At 34.3% G+C, this 13,346-nt stretch overlaps 1 protein-coding gene across 3 annotated transcripts; it reads right to left on the bottom strand.

The window, feature by feature from the left end:
* Window positions 1-3,868: 3,868 nt before the first annotated feature.
* LOC114367484 (F-box/FBD/LRR-repeat protein At1g78750-like) lies at window positions 3,869-9,302 on the bottom strand. 3 transcript variants are annotated; one of them, XM_028324672.1, is made up of 5 exons: window positions 8,923-9,302; window positions 8,718-8,774; window positions 6,295-7,275; window positions 5,973-6,142; window positions 3,869-4,109 (listed from the first exon to the last, which is right to left on the bottom strand). In XM_028324672.1, exons 3-4 carry the CDS (start codon window positions 7,267-7,269, stop codon window positions 5,981-5,983), a joined length of 1,137 nt encoding a protein of 378 aa, XP_028180473.1. In that variant the 5' UTR covers window positions 7,270-7,275; window positions 8,718-8,774; window positions 8,923-9,302; the 3' UTR covers window positions 3,869-4,109; window positions 5,973-5,980. The 3 variants fall into 3 exon arrangements, with proteins under 3 accessions (XP_028180473.1, XP_028180472.1, XP_028180474.1); XM_028324671.1 differs by having other exon boundaries at window positions 8,911-9,302; XM_028324673.1 differs by lacking the exon at window positions 8,718-8,774 and having other exon boundaries at window positions 8,911-9,302.
* Window positions 9,303-13,346: the final 4,044 nt, after the last annotated feature.

The raw sequence follows: 13,346 nt of genomic DNA on the forward strand, positions 1-13,346 counted from the left end.
ATACTTAAGGGTTTATCATGTTTTCCATGTCTTTCTTCCATTGACAATCAGTTGATGAGGAGTGGTATTGACTTGGAGAATACTTTCTTGTTGAATTTCTACTTATGAGTACTTTCTCCCATTGTTGTGCTTTCTCCTCATTTCTTTCTATCTCTTCCTTCTTTCTTCTTCCACATCTTCCTCAGTTAAAATTACCCTGCACTCCTTTTTGGGCTTCATCTCAGTATTTACCGTAAAGGTTTCGGTGGCCTTTCAGCAACTAGCTTAGCTAATTGTACTTCCAGATTTCTGATTGCTGCATCAGTGCTCTTCTGATGTGACCTTGTTTTCTGCATGAATTGTACCAGCAATTCTTCTAGCCTACTGCTTTCTTCCTGTGGGCTAGGCTCTTGGTCACGTAGAATGACATAATCATTGGCCGCCATATTCTTTATTAGCTCAATAGCTTCTTCTGGGAGTCTTTAACTTGATCTTCCCACCGGCTGAGGCGTCAAGGAGCTGCTTGGAATGGGATTGCAAGCCATCAATAAAGATGTTAAGCTGGACTGACTCACTAAATCCATGTGTAGGAGTCTTCCAAAGTAACCCATGAAAGCGATCAAGGCTTCACTCAATGATTCATGAGGGTGTTGTGGAAGGATGAGATTTCCACCTTTCCTCAATGGTCTTGGACTCTAAGAAATATTTCTTCAAGAACTTCTCCACCACCTCGTCTCATGTCCGCAGGCTATTCCCTTTAAACGAGCGAAGCCATGTTTTTGCTTCACCGGCCAAGGAAAAAAAAAATTAGTCGAGGCGGATGGCATCTTCAGGCACTCCTACTATCTTCACCGTGTTGCAAATGTCGATGTATGTGGCCAGGTGTGCATATGGATCTTCACTTGGTAGGCCGTAAAATAGATTCCCTTGAATCAGCTGGATCAAGGAATATGGATATGAGAAGTTGGCCGTCTGCACCTCTGGTCTAGATATGTTGGTGAAGTACTGAGGCATAATAGGGCTAGAGTAATCCTCTAGCGTCATCCTCTGTGGATGATTTTCTATCATGATGCGTTCTTCGAAGAAGTTTGCACTGTTCACAAAAGAAATAACTACCGTGCACGTTATCACAGAATAAATAATTTTTTTTTTAATTTTTATTTTTTATTTTAAAAAAAATAAAGTAAGAATGAGTAAAGAGAAAAAAAATTGACAAATAAAATAAAGCAGCGAAAATAAATAATAGATAAAAAAAAACAAAATAAAAATAAAAATAGAAAGTGAAAACTAATTGCTTACAAATTGGAATATGCAATTAATCAAGTACGAAAAACAAAGTCCCCGACAACGGCGCCAAAAACTTGTTAACTCATTGGCAAGTGCACCAAATCGTCACAAGTAGTAAAGTTCTCGGAAGTCCGAGTGTCGAATCCACAGGGACTTGGTTTGTACTTAGACTAATGCAAACCCAATTTACAAGCAAGAGATAATAAATTTAAAATAAAAAAATAGAAAAAGATAGAAGATAAGAAAAGATAAAATTAGAAGATAAAGGAAAAGATAAAAGAATTAAAGATAAAATTAAAAGATAAAGAAAAAGGAAGAAGATTAGAAAAGTGAAAGATAAGAAAGATAAAAGATTTAGATAAAAAAAGATAAATTCAAGATAAGATAATGTTGGGAACTGACTTGCCTAGCCTGCCTAGGATGTATGAGTTTATGATTTTTTTCTTTACCAATTCAGGTGATTTTATCCCACCCATATCTATTCATTTACTTGCCCCTGATGCCTCACGATGACAAGCCTATTTTACCTATCTATCCCCCAAATGTCTTTGCAAAGACTCAATAGATAAAATGCATGAAGTTCTAATTCTAGATGTTTGCTGTGACGCATGGGCATAATGCAATCACTCTATGCCTAGCAATGATTTTATTATGATATCTTTTCTTCTTGTTATATTAAAAGGTATCCTCTCCCGAGCGTCTAACCCCTAAAACTAATGCATGCATATCTTCTTTAAATCTTATTTTTAGAAGTTACCCTCTCCCGAGCATCTAACCCCTAACAGAATATAAAGATGAGTATGCAAGGTAAAAACAGAAAAGAAAATAGGAAAGAAAAACCTGGTATTGCATTGATAAATAGTGAAGAGTACATCATACATCACATTGGCTTATAGGCCTGCCAGACCTTAACTAAGGGTTTAGCCACTCATGGCCATTGAGGGCTTTACAATGAGAGGAAGGGTGAAAGAAAGAAAGGGAGTAAATGAAACCCCTAGGAGAGGGGGTTCTGTCGTGGTGTTTTCTTTCCTTTGGACTGACCCTCTATTTATAGTTGTTGAAGTGGGCTTTGGGTCTTCGTAGGCGCGCTCAGCGCGACACCCCCTCGCTCAACGCGTGTAGATCGCGGGCTTAGCGCGCGTGTTGCAAGCTTAGCGCGTTCTTCTGTTGGATTTCAGGCTTAGCGCGCGTGTTGCAGGCTTAGCGCATTCTTCTGTTGGATCGCAGGCTTAGCGCGCGCTTTTGTTGGATCACGGGCTCAGCGCGTGACGCGCGCTCAGCGCGTATTGGGCTGGGCCTGCTTCAGATTTTCTTCTTTTCTTCAATTTTCTGGCCTTTTTGCTTGTTACACCTCCAGTTTTTATATGTGCAGCCAAAATTCAACAAAATATCAATTATTTAATATTTAAGCGCAAATAACTGCTAAATAATTATTTTTAAAGACAATTTTGCCTTATTTTCTATTATCAAAATACAATTATTTAGCTGTTATCAACATGCTTGAATTATTAATTGTATTTTCCTTTGCATGATCAAATGAGACTTAATAAAAATGCTTGTATGTGCCTTGCATCCTTAATGTGTGTTATACCATAAATCCACTATTGAGTCATGAGTTTTGAGACTGGCCATCTCTATAATTTGTGAAGTGCGGTTGGACATTATGGCAAGCCATTGGGTGATGCAAGTAGTCTTGATATTGATTGATAATGTGTTAATGAACCTTTATCATCATGTGTATGTTGTTAGTTAGCTTATTTCTCCCTTGATGCGTGGATTAGTGTTGCAAGAACCTTTTGGACCATATATATATATCTTAGATGAGTGTGTCTTTCTTGATGTGTAAATGCATGACTACTTAACTCCCTTTATTTGTGTGTAGTCGTGAATGTAGTAGTTGAAGTTGTGATTCCTTAATACATCCTCATTAACTATTTAATTCTTAATTCTTATATGTACATTGTATACTTATTATAAGAACCTTATAATTCTAGGTAAAAATGAAAACACCAATGACACTCAATTTTATTAACCAATTGGCATCAGGACATTAATATTGTATTTATAATCATAAAGGAAAAATTCAATAATTCAATAAACATTCAAAAATAAACCTCAATTTAATCCTTTAAGGATCTCTACACATGTTCATTCTAATCCCAATTACGATAAACACATCTCTTACCTCTAAGCGGGCTCACGTGTGCATTGTGACAACAATAGCAACATCTCTAACGGTTTCCTGAGATTCCTCAAATTTTTCCTCCGATTGCTCTGATAGGGTTCCTAAACATCAGAGAGAAAAAGGAATTGAGACCTCCATTTTGTACTGCTTCGTGCAATTCTGTTTTCTCTCTCCATAAATATTATCTCACAAATCCCAATAGTGAAGATATGTGAAAACGAGTTAGGTTTTTTTGAGCATTCAGAGGTGCAAGCCCTAGAATCATAATGACTCTAGATCTTTTGAGTGATTCTTCACAAACTTGGGTTTATGTTCAATTGTCAAGGCTGAACGTTGGGGATTGTTTCAGGGCCTCAACTCTCAAATTAGTCAAGGATATGATTAGAAATAAAATGAAAATGAAAAGAAAACCGATAGTAGAGATGAATTCTCAAACTGTTATTTTCCTTAGTTAAGGGAACAATTCCAAGCTTCCAGCTACTCATCATTACTACAATATTTTCTTGGTTTTAGGTCAAAACTACAATCTTATTAAAGACATTAAGAACCTACACAGTACTAGGCCATGTAATACAAGAAGCCAACAAACAGTCTCTCACCAAATTGAGCCACATAGGATCCTTTGAGGGCCTGGATCAACAATGTATGAACAAGGAACCTAAATAAGCAAGAGTTAAACTTAGTCAAAAACAATTTATAATAAGGAGTATGCCTATACCAAGAAATGTTCAAGTTAATATTCGGTAGGTCAAATTAAGAAAATGACATGCCATCACTAGTAAATCATTTTATAATTCAACTTGACTTAGCAGCCATAGAACTACACCAAGTATGCAAGGAAAAACTAGAAGCAAGAAAGTGGGGTGTTATAAAGGAAGTCCCTAGCAAATTTATGCCAAACACATGCTCAAGTTTCAACATAATTTGCAACATCTAATTAAGAGTGCTTTGCTTGTAGTGATTTCTATCTCTAAAGCTACAAAGAACAAGCGCGAGTGAATCAAAACACAAGTTTCAGACATATGTTCACTTAATCAGTTAATTGTAGTGTTGTCAATGCCTGCCACTAGTCTTCATATATTTTGGAGTGACAATTACCGGCTTTCTCATCTAAACAAATATCTCCTTAGGCTTTATCTTATCCACTAAATGCATAAAAAGTAAAAGTTGCCAAGATTATTGCCTTGCACAGATTATACGTAACATATACAAAAAATATATGTGAAGTTTCTGGAAGATACATAACAGCATGCAAACAATATAGGAATAACAGGGGAGAAGGAATTGAAAACAATAACACACGAGAAAGGCAGAAAGCTATCTGTTAGGAGCCAAAATAGGAACGGTAAAACTCAAGTAATGTTGATACTGAATTGGAACAATATCAGAGGTATAAACCTCTTTTACAATGTTGCAATCCAAGAAAATATAAAAAGAAAAATAGGGTAATGGCTTATAGCTGGAGACTAGCTCCTTACAAGATGAAAGATAGAAAACAAACAATAACAGAAATTAGAGAACCCCTTTCCTGAGGCAGAACTTCACTCAGCCTAGCCAATATTGATATTTGATACTAATTTTTTGATACCCCTTATTCGATTACCACAACTACACCCATTAGATAACCTTCTCTCTCCTCCCTCTCTCCCCTTGCCACCTGTCATTTTCTGTTATATTCTCTCTCCTTCAACCACATTAGCATGTTCCACTCCTCACTTCTTCCTCTATGGGTCTAATTTCTCTTCCCTGCCACTACCACACTCATTCATGATTGGCCTGTGACAATCCTATTATAGGTGTTACAAGCATTGAATTTTATGTTGCAAACTTACAATCTGAGAACTCAGAAAGACCGAACTTTAGCCAGCAATGCAGAGGTACTATACATGCTTAAGGCTTTTCAAAAATGCATTTTGAGCTCTTCCTATTTTGAAATTACCAAAATGCTTTTCAAAAAGATTGTATCTAGATCTACCATGAAACTAATTCTATGAAATTTCAGATGTGAAATTGAATGACAATATAACAGCTAAATCTTAGCCTTAAGTGAAAAGAAGGATTCGATCCAATTTCATGATTGAAAGTTTCACAGTCATAATGCAACATACAACACTAGCAAACAAAACCACTTCAGATTCTTCAGTCTAGTATGTGTCCTTTTTTCTTCGGTAGTTTTGTTCTTTAAGGATGATCCAGACTGTTGTAATACATACCATGCAAAAACTTCAAAGACAACATAAACTGATTGCCACTAAAAGATATTTGTTGTCATTTCAAAAGAACTCAAATAAAAACTAGTTTTCTGTTGCAGTCTCAATTCAGTTGTAAACAGAATATTTTACTCATCAGCATTCTCCAACAAAAAAATAATAAATTTTTTGTCTCAGACACATTGCTCCCCATAGTGTAGTTTCATAAAAAAAAAAACATCGATGACATGGATGGAAGAGAGTCTCACTGTATCATGGAAAAAACAGAAGCATAAAATAAGTAAAACTGAATAATATGGAAAAAACTCTACCTGAAGATTTAATCAATTCTACGTTGTGGAGAGTTTTGAAGTAGGTACTCCACTGCTCTCTTTAGTTGCTCAAAAGATATATCTGCAGATGGTTGGTTCGCCAAAATCAATGACTTCAATTGAACAAAGCAGGGAGGCTGAGTACTCACCGAAACAGGATTTGATATATCCTACACAATTAGAGTGAATAGGAGGCATATTATAATTGACATTCTTAATTGCAAGATTGAGTATCGGCTAAAAATTTGACACAAGAACACCCATCTTATGAGCATTATGAAAAAAATAAAAGATGTAAAGAGGAGAAAGCATAGTAACTAACCCGTAGTATTGTCAGAAGGGTACCCGAATAGAGCCTCAGTATCTTTACATTGGTGAGAACTTGCAGCCAGCTTATGATGAGTAAGTCTGTATTCGGAAAAAGTGTATAACCAAGGGTGTCAATGGTTACTTCTTCAAGGAAAGAAAGATTGCATGCGGAGGAGATTGTGTGATTATTATGACCCGTGACTGTGAGAGAACTAAGGTTTGGAGTAGAAAGCGCAATTTTGTAAGCTCCTCCTTCAAAGCTACCACTTATGGTCAAACTAGAGAGGCTAGAATTTGATATAGAGAGGAATTTTGCATCTTTATGCAACGAACAACCATCAAGTATCAAAGTATTCAGCACATTACAGGTAGAAAACGGCTCAGCATAGTCATTGTCCCTTGCAGTAAAAGAGACAGCCTCAAGTTGCAAGCTTTTTAATGCTGGCATGTTCAGAGATCCTGGAAGTGCTACAATCGAGGTGTCAAAAGAATTAAATGAAAGCTTCAGAAATGTCAAGGACTCACAGGAAAAGATGTAGGGGCGAAACTCGAAACTCTGTCTGAAGCTTAAATTTAGAGATACTGTAAACTGCTGAACATTGTGCAGCACAGCATATTTCATCAGCCTATTGAAGAGCTTGGGCTCTGCCATACCGCGACGCGTGAATTCAAGATTGAGCAGGGAAACTGAACCATCTCGGCCAGACAGAACGCGAGACACAAATTTGTTGAATTTGACAACATTGTTAAAGAGGGTTGTATTGAATCCAAGATAAGTTAGACGCTTCCAAAGGTCCTTCCATCTTTTAGACAAGACACAAGTTTGTACAGCATATTTTGTGTCCATAAATTCCATTATGTGGAGCACAACACAGTCAGGCAACTCACTCAGCCTGTCCCTTTCCTCTTCTCTGTCACTTCTGCTTCGCTTCTGTTGTCTCTTATCTGTCGTCATCTTCAACATTCCCTCAGTTTCTTTTCCTTCCATTGATACCTGACCAAAGAAACGTTTGACAAATATTTCACATACTATAGATTAAGATCATAGCAGATATTCATAACCTCTGAAATATTCCATTTTTTAGGTTTAAATGTTTAATTACAGTTTGGTTCTTTAAATTTTAATCTGAGATTTTGGTTCCTTATATTTTGTTGCCCTTTTTTTTTTTAAGTTGGTGTTTTTTAACTTTGGTTTCTGTAAATTTGTGTGTTTTTAATTTTGATTTATGTAAGTTTTTTTTTTTGCTCATTTTTAGCTATGTATGTAAGTTTGTGCTTTTTTCAATTTTAATCCTTTAAGATTTTAATATTTCTTGTTTTTTTAGTCTTTGTAAGTTCACACTAAAATTGAAAAAAAAATCAAACTTAGAGGGACCAAATTGAAAAATTACAAACTTATATGAACTAAAAATGAACAAAACAAATTCCATGCACAAAAACTGAAAAAAAAATGTAAACCTATGGGAACTGAAAATAAATAAAAAACTTAGAGACACTAAAATTTTAAAAAAAAATGCGAACTTATGAGGACAAAACCACATTTAAACCTATTTTTCAACTGAATTACATTGTCTATTAATATTGACACCCTTTGTGTTTTTATTGGGATCTTGTTACATCAATCTCGTTTAAATGAATTTGATATCACACTTTAACTCCAAAATCTTAATATTACAATAATCCTCCCCCCCCCCTTTTTCAATTGTGATTCTCTTCCACATAGTAGTTTCCCCCTTGAGTGGAAGTCATTTTCAATTCAAGGGATCCCCATGTTCATGGATTCATTTTCGTCTTCTTCACTTGTTCAAGCCAATCACTAAGTCAAATCATCGACTCTAATACCAATTGTTGGGAAATCCGAGGGGGTATTAGGGATATTTACACTAAAGGGCCATGAGTCACTAAGTTGAATCATCGACTCTAATATCAATTTTTGGGAAATCCGATGGGGTATTAGGGATATTTACACTAAAGGGCCATGAGTAACCATATAAATGAACTTGACAATACACTTTAATCCAAAACCTTAAGGTTCATACTTATGGGTTTTTTCTTCACATATATGACGTTCAACCTTCTAATTCCTATACGATGTGAGACTTCACCTCACACTTGTACTTTAAGAATCTCCTCGTCAAGTGTGAGTCTCTTCCACATGGTAATTTTCCCCTCAAGTGGAAGAAATTTAAAATCCATGAGTAGTACCCAAAGGTAACCCATAGAGCTTGCTTAACCATGAGTGCCCTGACTTGCCTAGTCATTGCGGCCAACATACTCTAGTACCCCAAAGAGAAAAATTAAGGAAAACTCACCCACAACATAATGTTGCATTTGTGCGAAGGAGAAGATGGAAATGGAACAAAAATGTTAGCTACACATTGTGTATGCATCAGACTCAAACACAAAAACAAAAATAAGGAAAGAAAAAATACGTACCCACACCTGACGATTGTGATTCCTAAAATGAAGAACAACAAAAACCTTTGAATATAACTGAAAGGTACAAACATTAGGGGCAATCCAGAGAACTTAGCAACCGAAATTGTTCTTCAAATGAAGAAGATAAACAAACTTCTAATAATTAAGTTTTGTCAAAGGTAAAAACGAAAAAGAAAAAGAAGAAGCTTACCCATCACACTACCTTTAGATTTGTTGAAGAAGATGGAAATCGCAAAAGGAGGAAAAGAAGAGGGCATAAGAGCCGGTGACTAGATGTCGAGGATTTAAGGGATTTTCTAGAAAAGGAAAAGGAAAAATGAAAGAAGAAAAATCATTCTTCTCACTATGACCGACAACGACAATAACTCGATAGTTAGGGTTTGGCCAAGGTGCTATTTTCTGGAATTTTTTTGGGGGAAATGAATAATAGAATGTGAGAAACGTTTTAATCGATTTACTTTTTCAAGCTGCGGCCCTAACAAGCCAAAAATCGCATTAGAGTCGGTGACCAGAGGAGGTTTTTTGAGGTGTTGTCTGAAAGATTTTGGAAGAAGGGAGAAGAGAATAAACTAAATGGAGATGAAAGAAAAAAACTGATTAAAACTAATAAAAAATGAGAACAAAAAGGACAAACTTAGATATTTAGATGCTAGTTGAGGCAGCTTTTATAAGTTGACATGTGTCCTTAGTGGTGCCATTTTAATCAAAGTAACTGATTGATTGACTGAATGAAGTAATTGATAATTAATGATAGGCGGCAAAGTTGGATCCATGTGTGAGCTAGACCTTTTTTACCAAATATTTTCAAGTTTCTGAATAATACAAAACAAGGTTACAAATTGAGTTTGTTGTGTCACAATTAGAAAAGAAGTGGAATATATGAGATCCTACATAATTAGAGTGAATTGAGGAATGCAAAAATTGACATACAAACAAAAATATGTTATTGGCATTAAGAAAAAATATAAAGGCAATGAAGGATATGGGAAATCCTCCCTTGAGATCCTTTATGTATATATAAGAATTTTAAAAAAAGAAAAATTAAAAATAAAAATAATAATAAAGAAACATATATAAGAAAATAGATTTTTGAGTTTATATATACTTAATTTTATTTTAGTAATAGATCGTATATCTAGTTTTACAAATGAAATTGATAACAAATATTTTTGTTCAACTTATTATTCATTAAATAATTATTTATTAAATTTTAAATATTTAAATAAATATGTAAAAAAAATGATCTCACGTTATGGTTTGTGATTATGGGAAACAATTGTGATTTGTGATGATGAAGACTAAGAACTTGTCACAACAGTGTAGGGCTTTGCTCGTCTACAATGAGATTATGGTACTCAACCAAGAACCTGTCGAAGGGGACACAACACGCAATAATGTCAGAAAATCATGGTATTGTTTGACAAGACATTTCAGTTAATTTTTTAGTTTTTTTTATTAATTAGTTGAAAAACTCATTTGATTGTTCGATAGATAAGTTTTTTTTAATAGTTTCACAATAACTTCTAACATTTTTTGAAACTTTACTTGAAGTATTTTTTTTAAATGCTAGCTTCTAGCTTCTAATTTCTATTTTTTTTTTCATTTTTATCCTTAATATATTTATCAAATTTTCTGTTTATGCATTTTAAATAAATTATGAATTTATTTTTTCTAGTAATTTTACAAATTAATAAGGTATCTTTTTAGTTTCCAACTAGCATTCTAGCTTTGAGCTAGTTTTGCCGAACATAGTCCATGAAAATAGTATGTTTGAATTAGAGTATCAAATTAAACCTAAAAAATAAACTAAAAGACCAAAATAGACATTAAATAAATTCTTAATGATAAATTACAATAATTGTTAGACAAGTGGCCTCAGATATCTTAAGAAGGGGGGGGGGGGTTGAATTAAGATATTACAAATTATTTCCCCAATTAAAAATTCTATTTAACTTTCTATTCAAGTTATAAATTCCCTTAATAATGAATTTCTTAAATAATGATTCAAAAGAACAATTTGAATATGAATATAAAACAATAATAAATAAAGGAGTTTAAGGGAAGAGAAAGTGCAAACTCAGATTTATACTGGTTCGACCACACCTTTGTGCCTACATCCAATCCCCAAGCAACCCGCTTGAGAGTTCCACTATCTTGTAAATTCCTTTTACAAGTTCTAAACACACAAGGACAATCCTTCCTTTGTGTTTAGAATCCTTTCACAACAAGAGACCATCGGTCTCTTAATCCCTTTTCAGAATAAAGAAGAAGAGAAGAAGAAATCTCTCTTGAAAGAGATAGATTGAACAATTTGAGCACTCAAATAATTCCTTATTGAATCACAAGTGTTTTGGCCAAGGAATTTGTAAGAGGATAAAACAATTTTGCTTGTTAAGAGGATAAGACCTTTTTGTTCTACAAAACTCTTGGCAAATTTGTGTCTCAAGTCACATATATATAAGCCTTTGATGGCCATTCAAGAACCAAGTAAAAGATGTGATTGTTGAGAATGTTTTCTGAAAAACTCTTCTGGTAATCGATTACAGTATGTGTGTAATCGATTACAAGCTTTAAAATTTGAATGAAAACGTTCAGAAACTGCTGGTAATCGATTACCATATATGTGTAATCGATTACACAGTGCAAATTTTGAATTCAAATTTTAATAGCTGTTGTAAATCTGTTTTGGCCACTGGTAATCGATTACATCCTCTGGTAATCGATTACCAGAGAGTAAATTTGTTGAAAAAGACTTTTTAACTTAAATTTCTTGGCCAAACCTTTTGCTACTTCAATTGGAATTCCCTTCCTATTTAATATACCCTTTCTAAGACTCTAGAGACTGTCTTGATCATCCATCTTGAATATCTTTAATTTCTTTGTCTTGAATAAAGCTTTGAGACGCATGTGAAACTTTGGCATCATCAAAACATTCAGCTTGACCCTTTGTCTACAATAATAGTTTATGAATGTATAAGAATTTTATTATCTCATTTTCATTCTAATTTTTCAATAACTTTCTTGAGCATTCTATTTTAAAAGTAACAAAATTATTTTCAAAAAGATGATATCTAATTCTACAGTGAAACTAAACCTAAGAAATTTTAGATGTGAAGTTGAACATGAAAAATGGCTAAATATCATCTTTAACCGATCTTCTAGAATAAAAAATTTACAATGACAATGCAATAGACAACACTAACAAAGTCAGTTTGGATTCTTCAGTTTATTACTTGATCTTTTCTTCCACTACTACAAAACATAGTTTTTACGATGGTGATTCGACTATGGTTTTATCAAAACCGTTGTCATTTTGAAGGTAGTGACATTTTTGTAATTAGTGTGACTTTTTCAATGATGGTTTTTGAAAAATTGTCTTTGAAATTGGTAATCGATGGCAGTTTTGGTATGACCCATCATTATAAGTTTGAGGTTATATGGTTGTTTTGGGATGTTGTATTTTGGTCCCTATATATGGTTGTCCTGGAATGGAATTAAGTTTTTAGAATGATAGGTGTGACTTCGTTATGGTGATGGATTTGAGGTTAGCTCATGGTGCTTCTAGAAGATTCAAGCTTTTTATTAAGCAAGGTCAAAATTGAAAACCCTAAAAATGAAAATTTCCAAATCTGAATGGAATAATGTGCCCTAACCCACATCGCACTTATCGTTGTTTTTTCATCGTCCTTCTTCGTCGGCAGCTAAGGCATCACATCCATCTATTAATATCGAAAGAGAAAAAGAAATCGAGAGAAAAATTGGGGAAGCGAAAAAGAGCGAAAGTGAAAGGTAGAGTGAGGAAGATGGAGTGTTTGGGTTAGGTCTAGTGGATTGTGATGTTGGATCGATTGTTTGGGTTTGAAGAAGGAACGGTTCATGGTGGCCAAGTCAAATACTTGGCCTTGATCACCTTTCTACTTCTCATCTTACTTCTCCTCATTCAGGAACTCCCGTTAAACTTCTCAGAAAGGAAGACTCCAACAAGTAATTGTCTTTTTTTTTCCTTTTATTACATTTATTATTCTTATTCAATAATTCATATCACACTTTCTTGATTATTATAGTGTTCCTTTGTTTTAGTTTAGCCACTAGCAATTAATTAAATTTTATGTGATTGTGAATGTGAGTATATACTTATTGAATGGTGCCAACTCTATGTGAGTTAGAAAGTTATAGAGACTTGTTCTTATGATATCAGTGTTGATGCATGTCATTAGTATTTTTTTTATGTTCCTCATGTGCGTTGGTATTATTTTTAACAGAGATTGGTACAATTTGAGAAATCCAAGCGCGTGAAGGCATTCTGATGTGGTCAATTTGATGGATGTATTGAAAGGGCGGAGTCCACCCAGGGTATGCTGTTAAAGAAAAAAGAGAAATATACAGGTAGAGAAGATGCCATTCTTCATGCTCTTCAACTTGAGAGGCAAATGTTAAAGAAGCAAGAAAAAATAGGTGATGCTTCTGACTAGATCAATTGTAGATCATATAATATACTGTTAAGAAAGGCATATTCATGTATCTAGACATTAAGAAATGACAATGGAAAAACAAAATCATACACAACATCTGGGTAAAGAGGTTTGGGCCTAATATTTCCTTTTAAGATGTTTATTCTCATTTTCT

This window comes from Glycine soja, chromosome 9 (genome assembly GCF_004193775.1).
Source record: "Glycine soja cultivar W05 chromosome 9, ASM419377v2, whole genome shotgun sequence".
Classification (NCBI taxonomy): domain Eukaryota; kingdom Viridiplantae; phylum Streptophyta; class Magnoliopsida; order Fabales; family Fabaceae; genus Glycine; species Glycine soja.